Raw genomic sequence first — 12,501 nt, forward strand, 5'->3', positions numbered from 1 at the left:
GAAAAAAGAGATGAGAATAGATTTCTAAATGATTACCACAAAAAATAAATCCGAATTCGTGAGATTAATAACTCCCCTTTTCATTAATTCTTCTTTTGAAGGAATTCTTTGAATGAAAAATCTCCAACCAAAAACCTTAATCTTAGTCGGAATTCTAAGATCCCACATCACCTTCAAGACATGAATCAAATTGGGAGTCCAAGCAAAATATTTTGAGTTGTTGACAATATGGGCTATGCTAGCTACCGAGAACTCCAAATTCAGACTTTTGTGCCACACGAATCTATCGTTCTCTAGCTCACTCGGAATGAAGCTATGAACTCCATCCTTGAACCAATTCCAACAAGGCAATACCGCCGCTACAACCCTAGTTGCTGTCCCATGAGAAGAAACTGGAGCAAACAACAAATCGAAATCCCACGTATGAGTTCCTCCGTTCCAAACCAACACATCCGCCACCGTGCAATTTTTCATGGTCGATAAATCAAACAATTCTAGATAAATCGCGCGAAGAGATTGATCTCCCAACCACAAACTATGCCAAAAAAGTATGTTTATACCGTTCTTGCAACAACACTTAATACACCCGATAAAACCATTATCAACACTATCATCTAACAAAGGATTATTGCACATGTCCCTCCACCAAATAGAATCATCACTTCTCTTCAATTCTCCACTAATGTCTTGAATATTTATCTTAGGACAAATATACCTCACCGAGAGAAATCTACTTCAAATGGCATTATCTTCCTTCAAAATTCTCTACTTCCACTTTAAAAGTAAAGCTCCGTTCATCTCCTTTACGTCTCTCACTCCTAGACCACCCTTCTCTTTTGGTCTACAAACTCTCTCCCACTTCACCCAATATGAATACTCATTTTCTCTATCTTCCCACTCCATAAAAACTCACTTTGAATCCTTCTAATCTCTTTTATAACTTTTCCCGGAGCTTTGAAAAAAGAAAGAGTGAAAGTTGGAATTGCATTTAACACCGAATTAATAAGGGTGACTCTACCTTCCATCGAAATATTTCTCCCCTTTCCACAAAGAAAGACGCCCCTTTATTTTTTTAACAACATCGGTCCACAACCTCCTCATTCTAGGACTCTCCCCCACCATGATTCCTAATAATTTAAAAGGAATCGTACCTTTCTTACATGAAAGAAAAGTCGTGGCGGCATTAAGAAACCAATCCCCCACATTAACTCCTAGAACATTGCTTTTAGCAAAATTAATTTTCAAACCGGAAACTAATTAAAAACCTCTCAACAAAACCTTGACATTCCAAATATTGTCACATGAATCTTCACCAAGCAAAATGGTGTCATCGGCAAATTGTAAAATGTCCACATAGTCACGTTCCCCATACTTGAAAGGTTTGTAATTACCCAACTCAATTGACTTTCTCCCGAGGGCGGTTAAACCTTCCCTATCTAGAACAAAAAGAAACGGGGACAAAGGATCACCTTGTCTTAATCCCTTATGTACCTTGAATTCTTTCGTAGCACTCCCATTGACCAAAACGGACATATGATTCGAAAAAATCCACGTTTCCATCCACCGCATCCACCTAGCTCAAAACCCCATCCTTATCATCATGTCTCTAAGGTATTGCCAAGAGACCGAGTCGTAAGCCTTTTCGAAATCCACCTTGAGCAAGAAACAACTTCTCTTCTTCCTTCTAGTCCAATCTATAACCTCATTGACTAAAAGAACTCCATCCATCATGTTTCTACCCGAGACAAAAGCGGTTTTATTGTTAGAAACAAACTTTCCAATAACCTCTTTCAATCTAGCCGTCAAGATCTTCACAATAATTTTGTAAATACTCCCCACAAAACAAATGAGCCGGTACTCACCTAAGTTTTGAGGATTCTTGGTTTTTGGAATTAAAGCAAGGAAAGAGGAAGTGATAGATTTCACAAGAGAGAACCTGGAAGATGCTAATAGTGAGAACACACCCATGTTTAGTCACTGCCAATTAAGCAAACATGGGACTGATGTGTTGGATGATCTATCCATGTATAGATAAACAATGTGAGCTTTATAATATGTCTCTCTCACGACTGTAGATAGCTTTCTAGGTAAAAAAAGTCATGTCAGTTCACAGTTAACCCGATTGAATCTCATTGGAGCTTTGGTACAAGAGTAGTAAAGGTATCTAAGTGGGACACTCACATATGGTATATTTCTTGCATCTGCCAATCCAAAACATCAAGTATCACTGAGATCCTATTGTGACTCAGTTTGGAAGAGTGATCCGGATCATAGGAGATCAATCTCGGGTTCATGTGTATGCTTTGAACCTAACATAGTTTCTAAGAGCTTGTAGAAAAGTCAAGTACTAAAGCTGAATACCTAACCTTAGCACACACAACCTCGAAACATTTAAGGCTCGATCCCTCCTTTCTAAACTTCACATCAATTACCTCACTCTTAGACCCTACTATGTGATAACCTTAGTGCGGGTTTGTTATCACACAATCTATTTTTACATGCTAGAACTAAACATATCAAACTTAACATACATTTTCTTCGTGAGAGAATAGTAGCAAGCATGTTGCATATTGCAAACATGCTCACCAAGCCATTTCCTATCAACTTTGTTCACTGATTTCAGATACAAACTCAAAGTTATTGCATTTCAGTCCCTATGAGTTGGTAGGAAAGTATTAAGTCTCAACCATAATAAGTAGTTTTAGTTAGGAAGTTAAAACTAAGTAATTAACTACTCAAGCTATAGTATATATCTAAAACATGATCATCTTTATTATAACACTACTATGAATATAAAATCAATGCAAGAAAACCTAGCCCGAACTCTCTCTTCTATTAAATTTATTCTGAACTATCTATGCTTGAATTCCCATATAATATATATCAATAACATAAAAAACAAAATGCAAGTTCAAGCTTACTTAAGAAGAATCATTATTCTAACATTTCTTAAAATAAATGAAATCATCAACCAAGTAAATGAAAAGAGCCCAAACATAATAAATATAACTTTTCAATTTTTTAATTGTGTCAAAAAAATCATTTATATAAGATTTTTCAAATTTTAGATTTAATTAAACCGTATGGAAAATTTTGTGTTCATTTTTTTTGGTAAGCAAGATATACACATTGTATAGTTTTATGTCACATTCCTTTTTCTAAAACTAGAATAGCTTTTATTAACGTGTATTGAATTTTGTTGAATTACATCATCACTATTATACACATATTTGTTTATAAAGGATTTGAATATCAAATCACTTGATCTATCCAAACACAAAAATGAGCCACCTTCCTTTCTTCATCATCTTCTTTGTTCTAACTATAAACACTATATCACTAACAATCACTAACTCCTGTGACGACTCACTGTGGAGCTCTAGTCTCACAAATGATTACAATGTAACCCTTGTACTCAGGGTTGATAAAAAAAATTGTGGCAACTTTTCAACTATTCAAGAAGCCGTAAACAATGTGCCTGATTCAAGTTTACAATTTACTCTTGTGATTATTGACTCGGGCATCTACAGGTTAATTTTATTTTCTTAAGCTTATAGGATTTTTTTTTAAAATACTTCTTAACCACAAATTTATAGTATTTGTTTGATTTTCTTACTATTTAAACGACAAATTTATTAATTAAATCAATTCTTACAAAATAAAATTGATTTAAAGAAAATAGATGAAAATAAGTTCTCATTTTTATTAGAATGTCGTTAAAGAAAAACATCTAAAAGTTAATTATTGTTTTAAGGCATTAGACTACTAATTATTTTCTAATTTGAAGATGTTTACTTGCTTTGTTATTTCATAAATGTCGATCTTTTTGTGTTTTTCTTTCTTTTTTTAGATTGGATCTTATCACTTTAATTTTGTGAAGCTTAAATTTAAAACAAATAGTATATAGTATAAGGGTACAACTAGAAGATTGTAGAATTTGTTTTATGAATATACAAACTAAAAGATAAATATGATTCATTTTTAAAAAAAAAAATTGTATTTATCATTTTCTTTTGCAATGTGTTTGTTGTTTTTATTTTCAACTATATTATGTTAAAAAAAAATGTTATCTTAATTAAAAAAAAAATTGTATACCATATACCATATATCATATCGAATTTAATTACATGCCAATTAATTAACAAAATGTGTGATGAAATTTTAGGGAGAAGGTAGTAGTTAATGAGAAAAAGACAAAGTTGATTATTCAAGGTCAAGGCTATCCTAATACAATTATAGAATGGGGTGATTTTGGAAATCGGACTGGAACCTTCGACAGTTACACTTTTGGTGTCTTTGCCTCAGAATTCATTGCCTACAATATCAGTTTTAAGGTAATTAAACAATTTCGTTTTCATACTATAGTATATTTAAATGCAATTTTAATAATTCTATCTTAAATTAATTAAATTTTTTGTTATTATTAAGAATAAATTAAGGTGAACTCTAGGATGAGGAGGACTCAACTTTGTCCCTAACTGGTGAAATCAAAATAAAAAGTTGTTAAATTTAGTTAATGTGTTGTCTAGATATATTGAAGAGAGAAAAATATAACATTTACAATTTCATTATACACAATTATGCCTCTTATCTCTCCCACATTTATGACAATGTGTTCTTTTCAATAGTGTTTAAATAGTAAATTTTCATAAAGTTTATGTTTTCATTCTTAGATTAAAAAAATAACTAATAGGATGATAAACTACTTCATTTTTTTTATGGTAGTTGTTATGGAGTCAGAACATTTACCATTGGTGAATTGTGAACAACAATTTAACGGTTGAGACCAATTTTAATTCGTTCTTTAGTAATAACTTTCACACTCGTTGTTGTTATGTTATAATTTTAAGATTCTGTCAACTATATTTTTTATTTTTATAGGGAAAATAAGAGTGTGACATTAATGTGTGGAAAATAAAAGTGTGACAAATTATATATTTTTTATTTTTTATTTATAATTTTAGTAAATATGAAGATATACTTTATATTCTATATTGGTATAACTATCTCACCTTACTATTCAACATAATTTAAATTTATAAATAGTAAGTAGAAATTATTAAGTGACATTTCTAACCACATTACTATTTCAATTTTCATTTCATTAATAGACATGACTTATTTGTAAAACTAACCACATTATTTATTTTTTGAAAATCACAGAACACTTTTCCTCGACCTCCGTCACAAGGAGCTAAAGGAGCCCAGGCAGTTGCACTGAGGGCTAATGGAGACAAAGCAGCATTTTACGGATGTGGATTTTATGGTGAGCAAGACACCCTTCATGATGACCTAGGAAGACATTACTACAAAGGATGTTTTATTCAAGGATCCATCGATTTTATATTCGGAAATGCAAGGTCACTTTATGAGGTACATGTTATAAAACAGTAATTGCAAATTTTTAAATATATTATTGACACTATACTAACTAAATTGTAAGATGAAATAGGATTGTTTCTTAAACTCTGTAGCAAACTCCGACTGGGTTGGTGATGGAGGATATATCACAGCCCAGGGACAGAATTCAACTACAGATAACTCTGGATTCTCATTTGTGAATTGCAACATCAGTGGTACTGGGAGAATATTGCTCGGAAGACCTTGGAGACTATATGCCAAAGTCATTTTCTCAACCACTTACATGTCTACAGTTGTAAGTCCTATTGGATGGAATGACATGGTTGGCGATAACTCAGCAAACCAGTAAGTAATTCATTAATTTTCTTTGTTCACTAATTTTTATATGTTTAGAATATAATTGGAATATTAATATATTTTGTACATTATTGCAAATATAGGACTGTGTTTTTTGGAGAGCACAACTGCAAGGGACCTGGAGCACAAACAGCATCCCCTCCAAGAGCCTTTTTCGGAAAGCAGCTCAAGGATAATGAAGCTGCTCCTTACATCAATATTTCATATATTGATGGAATTGAATGGCTTCATCAGATTTAGAGCTATATATGTTTGTGTTTTAATAATAATGTTGAAGTTATCCAAGACTACTACTTTAATCTGTTTTATTTTATATCGATGAATGGCTTCATCATGTTTACAGCCATGTTTTATTTTAAATATTATGTTAATGTTTGGTATATTTATAAGATTTGAATGATATTATTATGAGTACTGCTTTATTGTGTTTTATTGGATACGGATGATTTATCTTTATTTGAAAACATTATGATATTGTTTGTTTGTCTTTACCATTAAGACAAGCAGGGTAGTTGTTGCAATTTTTCTTTTTTTTATATAAACAACATGTATTAAGAATATGTCTTCATTTATTTTGTTAGGGTAGATATAGTTGCTATCAGCAGCTGTTTTCTGTGCTGTAGTTTGGTTCTGGTGTTTTGTAAAACAACTATATAACACTCCTTGTGCACTTAATAAAGGGTTTCTTTTGCTTTGTTCAAAAAAGAAGTGCAAAGTCAATACAAGAAGAACAAAGGAGTCTAACAAGGACACGCAAACCTCCAAACAATAAGAAGGAAAGCCAACCCAAACAAAACACCACTATAACACAACATATACTCCAAAGAATTGGAACACCAAACCTCCTTAACTTTCGCAACTTACTCCAAAGAATTGGAACACCAAACCTCCTTAACTAAATTTATCCTACCTTGTTTAAAATAGACAACCAATTCCAACCAAGATTTTTAATAAAACACAACAATTTATCACACTTTCAAACCTTGGTATTAAACACCAATTGGTTTCTAACCAAACACACCAACACACTAGTAACCAAACAAAAGAATAAAAAGAAGAGTAATGAAACAACAAAACCTTTCTTTAAGCTTCAACAAATAATGAACCTGCAAGATGATCTCCACCAAACCATTTTTCTTTAAATCCTCAAACGACGTCACCTCAACCAACGAACCACCGCCCGCCACTCCAAACGGTCAAATAATTACATGAAAAGAAAAGATACCCACTAGATTCTTCAAACGAAGCACACGAAGGACACAAATTATCCAATAAAGATGAAGACACGCCTCTAATACAAAGCTCATGTTTAGTTGGTAAATTATTTCACATGAACCTCCAAACAAAAAACTTAACTTTACAGATAACTTTAGCTTTCCACATCACTCCCAACACATGGAGGCTCCCTTCACCTAACGCCAAATTATGAGTATTTAACTCATAAATTACTACAACATTTTTGACCTACGGCCACGTTAAAATTTTCCACAGCTCAGAAAATGTGGCCACATACATGATTAGACCAGGATTTTCAAATCGTAGATTTATTTTATAAAATATTGAATCCGGAGTGGAAAACGGTGGTCTTTCCTTCAACTTTCTAGAGTTTTGCAACTGCAGATATTTTATGCCGCAAAGGAAAATTGCGGCCTTATAATTTTGATTACAAACTGTGGCCCAAGCCCAAAAAATTATACCCCGCCAGATTTTCCCTCTTTTATTTAGTTTCCCTCTTTCTATTATTTGTATTCTATTTTTTTTAAGATTAAAAAAAGAAAAAAAATATAAAACATAAAAACATATCAAAAATGTGTTTCTCCTCATTCTCTCTTAACCTTTCTTCATCCCCTCGCAAATTCCTTTCTTCCTCTCGCGAAAACGTACTCTCCTCTCACAAAATCAAAATCGAAGCTCGTACTTCTCCGTTTCTCCTCTCGCAAAATCAATTTCTCGCAACTCTCGTAAAATAAAAAACATAATCTCTCGCAAAATCAAAAACGGCATCTCTCGCAAAATCTTCGTTTCTCCTCTCTACATGTTTGTATTCTTAAATCCTAAATCAATTTCTCTTATCTTCTTCTCTGTTTCTCCTCGTCTTTGCATTGTTAACCCTAAATCAATTTATCTATTTTGTTTTGCAGTTTAGATTTCGTTGAATCAACAGAAGCTTCCATTGCAGTCGATTATCTGTTCTAAATGTAAGAACCTGGTAACTCCTCGTATATGTTTTACATTTACGTGATTTTCGATTATCTTTTGGTAGGGTTTCATTGTATCCCGTATTTGTGTTTATTAGGGTTAGGTTTTGTTGTTGTGTTCATTGTATCCCACTATGTTCATACAAATGCCATGTTTTTCAACATTTAATTTATTTTGACATTCTTAGCTTGTATCAAAATCCATGAAAATACAATAGTAAATGACTCAGTGTGGAATAAAAGTTTTCTAGATCCAACTGATTCCATATTTGAATCCATGAAAATACACTGCATAGCACAACTTATTATGTTATTACAAACTTATAACAATTTTATATTCATCGTTTATGCATCTCTACTGAGCCATGAAAGCAATGAGTGAGTCTTACAAAGAGGTTAGCTGGAAAAATCTGTTTACAAGAAGTGCTGCTAAACCTAGAGCTTTATCCATTCTTTGGTTGGCTTGTCATGAAAGAATAGCAACCAAAGATATGAAGATTAGGTTTGGCATGATATCAGAGGACAATTGTTCTTTCTTTTTTTTTTCATTAGGAAAATGATATATAAGAAATCGCACTAGGGGTGCAACTCTTACAACACATAAACTCTACTAAGAGTTGAAACAGACCATATGCATCTTGTACCTATCGTAAAAGCTATTATGAGACAAAGGATAGCATAAATTCAACCATGTACAAGAAAATAATAAAACATTAGTAGTGCAAAGAGAATCTTAATCACATTTTCTTTCAATGTCATGAGTTAAGAGAGATCTGAAAACATATTTTAACTTGACTCAAGATTAATCATTCCCTTGATGTTTGGGAGGAGGAAATCAAATGGTTGACAACTATTGTAAAGGCAAAGGTGGACACGCTATTTGATGTTTGGGAGGAGGAAATCAAATGGTTGACAACTATAGTAAAGGCAAATGTGGACACGCTAGCATACTAAAGTGTGCTTTTGCATAGATAATATATGAGAAGTGAAACTATAAGAACTAGGTTTGCGTTAACAAACAAATAGTTCTTAATCCATAAGAGCCAAGATTCATGACATGGTTGTGTATAGATGTTGGGAGAAACCTAAATTTAGGAAGTACACTACGGCATTTATTGCTTCTGGCAACACTTTTTCATGGAACATGTGTAAATTGTTGCCTAAAAAAAGATCAGGCAACAATTTTTGATTGTTACTAAGACAATTCGCGCAACACTTGGAAAATGTTCCCTAAAATACTTCTGGGGACGATTTTTAAGTATACCTATAATTTATCTTTGGCAATAGCTGATAAATGTCCCCTTAAATGTTTATGGGGACAATTTTAGATTGTTCCATTATTCTTAATAAAAGGCTACATTTTTAAAAGGTTGCTAAAAGTTTCAGTAACACCAAAAATTTTGGCGGAAACTTTCCCTCCAATTTTTTTCTAATTTAGTTGATTCATTTATCATACTACATAATTATAAATTTATCAATTATTTTAATGTTAATATGATTTAACTATAATAAATATTAAAATATTAATATAATTTAATAGTAATATATTATAATTTATTATTTAAATTAATAATAAAAATGTATATATTTTACAAGATAATTTATAAAAAGAAAAACATTAAGTAAAAATAAAATAAAACAAATTTAGGAAAAATACTTTAAGTAGAAAAAACATTAAGCAAAATAAAAATAAAATAGATTAAGTAAAAGAAAAAAAATTCAATTGGACCCAGTTAAGTGTAAGGCCCACGTACAATGGTAATATTGAAAGAAAAGAAAAATACACATTGAAAGAAAGGGAACTCTGTTTCTCAAACCTAACTTTACCAAGTTGGAGGAAATCGCCGCCCGTGTTCCGTTTTGTTCCGAGTGTGCGCCGGTAACAGACTCGTCGGCCGTTGTTTGCTGCGAGTGTGTCTCCAGAAATTGCATTACAGTCGGTTTTGTGGGTATCCTTTTCGTTTCCGGTAAATTTCAAATTAGTTTCAGTTATGTCTATTTCTTGACTGGATTTATGGTATGATCTTTGCTTTAATATATGAATCATTCTATTTTGCTGGTTCTTCATTATCTTCCATTTCTTAAAGTAACAGAGACATTTTTTGGAGTTATTGATTGTGCTAAAAAGAGAGAGAATATGAAACTTGTAAATAAGTGATGTATGCTCCTCAATAGCTACCATTAAACTTTTGTATGAGTTATTGCTATTGTGGAAAACATGGTTTCATAGTTTAGAATCTACTGGTTATTTTGGTTGTGTGTGTTTATGTGGTTTAGGGTTATATTCAAAGACATATCACTTGTGTTTGTATGTGGTGATCACAATATTGGATGTTAGCTTTATAGCCCTGTATATGAGATTTGTTTCTTTGTTATATTCTTAACTCCCAATAGATAATTTTTTTATTTATTTTCTTTGAATCAAATCCAAAACCCTTGAGTTATATGAGTTATTGTTAATTTGTTATTGCCTAACTCATGGGTTTTACTCTTTCTAATTCAAACTCACACACCAAAAACCCTTCCACCATTTTATTCTTAAAACTTAAAGTTTTAGAATATTAATTAATTACCAATAGTCATGATTAGTCAATAGAAGATTTGTTAGGATTATCCCATGGAGATGCTAATAGTGATCCAAAGAAGAGTGACCCACAAATGCATTCATCTACATCGGCTCATGCTCCATGTATTCTAAAGGTAATTTAATCTATTACATTCATGAGTGGTAAATTTTTCTTTTGACTAAACAAGATTTTTGTTGGTTTAAACTATGCCTATTAAAAAATGATTATTTAGATCATTCAATAATGATGATTCTGTCTTAATGTTCAGTTTGCTATATATTGTCATCTTAATGAAACCTTTATTGAATTTGGTCTTGGTTGCATTTCATTGGCATTGAGTTCCTCTTTTCAATTCTGAATTTCAAAATTTTCAACCAATTACTCTACTTGTTTGAGATATATTATTACATTTATGTGGCAAGACATCTATAAAATTTATAGAGAAGTTAAACGTTTTAACAAGTTTTTTCATTCTCTTAAGCAGCAAAGTATCAATGAAGATGATGATGAGGACAACGACGCAAGTGATGAAATTCATGAGGACGACTTAAGTGATGAGGATGAAATAAGTGATGAATTTCAAGAAGACGACATAAGTGATGACGACATAGGTGATGACCTTCAAGATGACGATTTAAGTGATGAAGAAGAGGATGATGTAGATGACAACAAGTTGGAAAAATTTAAATGAGTTGGATTTTGTTGTTTTAAGCTTCTACTTAAGCATTGAACTTAAAAAAAAAACTATCTATTTTGTCATTTTGCTAGACTTAGATTTATAAGTGTTAAACTTGTAGTATTAGACATTTTATGTATTTGAGTTAACGCTTGAAGATTTTATTAACAAATTTTTTGTGCTACATGTAATATATGTTTTGGGTAATTATTATTTGAATTGCTTATCTCATGAAAAATATGATAAAACTTGAACTTTGTAATTTATACAGTTATTTACCAAGTATTTTATCCATTTCATTTTTAGGGAACAATTTGTAATTGTTACTAAATATGACAACATTTGAAAATCGTCCCCTTAGAGTGAGCTTACTTGATCACTTTTAGGGAACGTTTTACCGATGTTGCACTTTGTAGCAACACCTTAGAATCGTTGCCTCAAATAGTAAGCAAAAACGTCCCCTTTTCCTGTATTTTAAGCGACGTTTAATAAAATTGTGGCCTAAAAGTGAAAATAAACGTCCCCTAAAATAATAGGCAACGCTCGCACAGGAGACGGCTGGAAAACGTGCCCTATTGTTTTAGGCAACGTTTATCACATTTCTGGCTACACTTTTCAATCGTTGTTAAAGAGGAAAAATGCTATAGTGACATTGGTAGAATGATGATGTTTTGGATTGATAGCGGAATCCCTCTATGATTAATAAAATATTATTATTTCCAAGAAGAAAAATAAATTAATAATACCTTTTTTTAAAAAAAGATATAATTAAAATGGAAAGAGTATAATTAAATTGATAGAAAATTATTATTATTATCTAATAAAGAATCGATAATTTATTTTGACCTATTACAATCAATAGTTTGACCGTGATTAGTAAAAGCATCCAATGCATACATTCTACAAATTTAATATTTAATATTGTTTGTTGTTATCAAAGAAAAAAATTAAATAGTATTCATTGCTAGTTTTGGACTTATGGATTGCAACTGTTCCAATTTTTCATTTTCCTCTTCTTCTTAATATCTTTTTTAGATATGTTTTTTTCTTGCTTCGTATGTTATTTTCCGAGTTTATTTTTACCCATTAATTTAAAAAACCTTAATATTTATTCCTCAACTCTTTAAAAATATCTGTTAGTTTTTATTTCATAAATATTAAATGAGAGACAATATTACAAAATTATACATAAGAAAATACGAAGAAATATTATTCATTAAAATTTAAAATTTAAAATTATAATAAGGTCAAACTGTTATTATTGAACAAAGACCACACATCTCAACGCTTTATATGGTCTATGGCTTGACCTGCAATAAAACAAAGAAATGACATATCTTTG

At 31.4% G+C, this 12,501-nt stretch overlaps 2 protein-coding genes across 3 annotated transcripts; both read left to right on the plus strand.

The window, feature by feature from the left end:
- Positions 1-3,282: 3,282 nt before the first annotated feature.
- On the plus strand, positions 3,283-5,958 carry LOC131614791 (probable pectinesterase 15). The gene is made up of 5 exons (XM_058886343.1): positions 3,283-3,530; positions 4,166-4,334; positions 5,164-5,373; positions 5,453-5,706; positions 5,802-5,958. The coding sequence occupies exons 1-5, from the start codon at positions 3,283-3,285 to the stop codon at positions 5,956-5,958; spliced, it is 1,038 nt and encodes a 345-aa protein (XP_058742326.1).
- A 3,774-nt stretch (positions 5,959-9,732) lies between these two features.
- Positions 9,733-11,314, plus strand: LOC131612533 (phosphopantothenoylcysteine decarboxylase subunit VHS3-like). 2 transcript variants are annotated; one of them, XM_058884310.1, is made up of 3 exons: positions 9,733-9,865; positions 10,311-10,616; positions 10,968-11,314. In XM_058884310.1, the coding sequence occupies exons 2-3, from the start codon at positions 10,575-10,577 to the stop codon at positions 11,172-11,174; spliced, it is 249 nt and encodes an 82-aa protein (XP_058740293.1). In that variant the 5' UTR covers positions 9,733-9,865; positions 10,311-10,574; the 3' UTR covers positions 11,175-11,314. The 2 variants fall into 2 exon arrangements, with proteins under 2 accessions (XP_058740293.1, XP_058740294.1); XM_058884311.1 differs by having other exon boundaries at positions 9,733-10,616.
- The last annotated feature ends 1,187 nt before the right edge of the window (positions 11,315-12,501 follow it).

This window comes from Vicia villosa, linkage group LG6 (genome assembly GCF_029867415.1).
Source record: "Vicia villosa cultivar HV-30 ecotype Madison, WI linkage group LG6, Vvil1.0, whole genome shotgun sequence".
NCBI classification, from domain to species: Eukaryota; Viridiplantae; Streptophyta; class Magnoliopsida; order Fabales; family Fabaceae; genus Vicia; species Vicia villosa.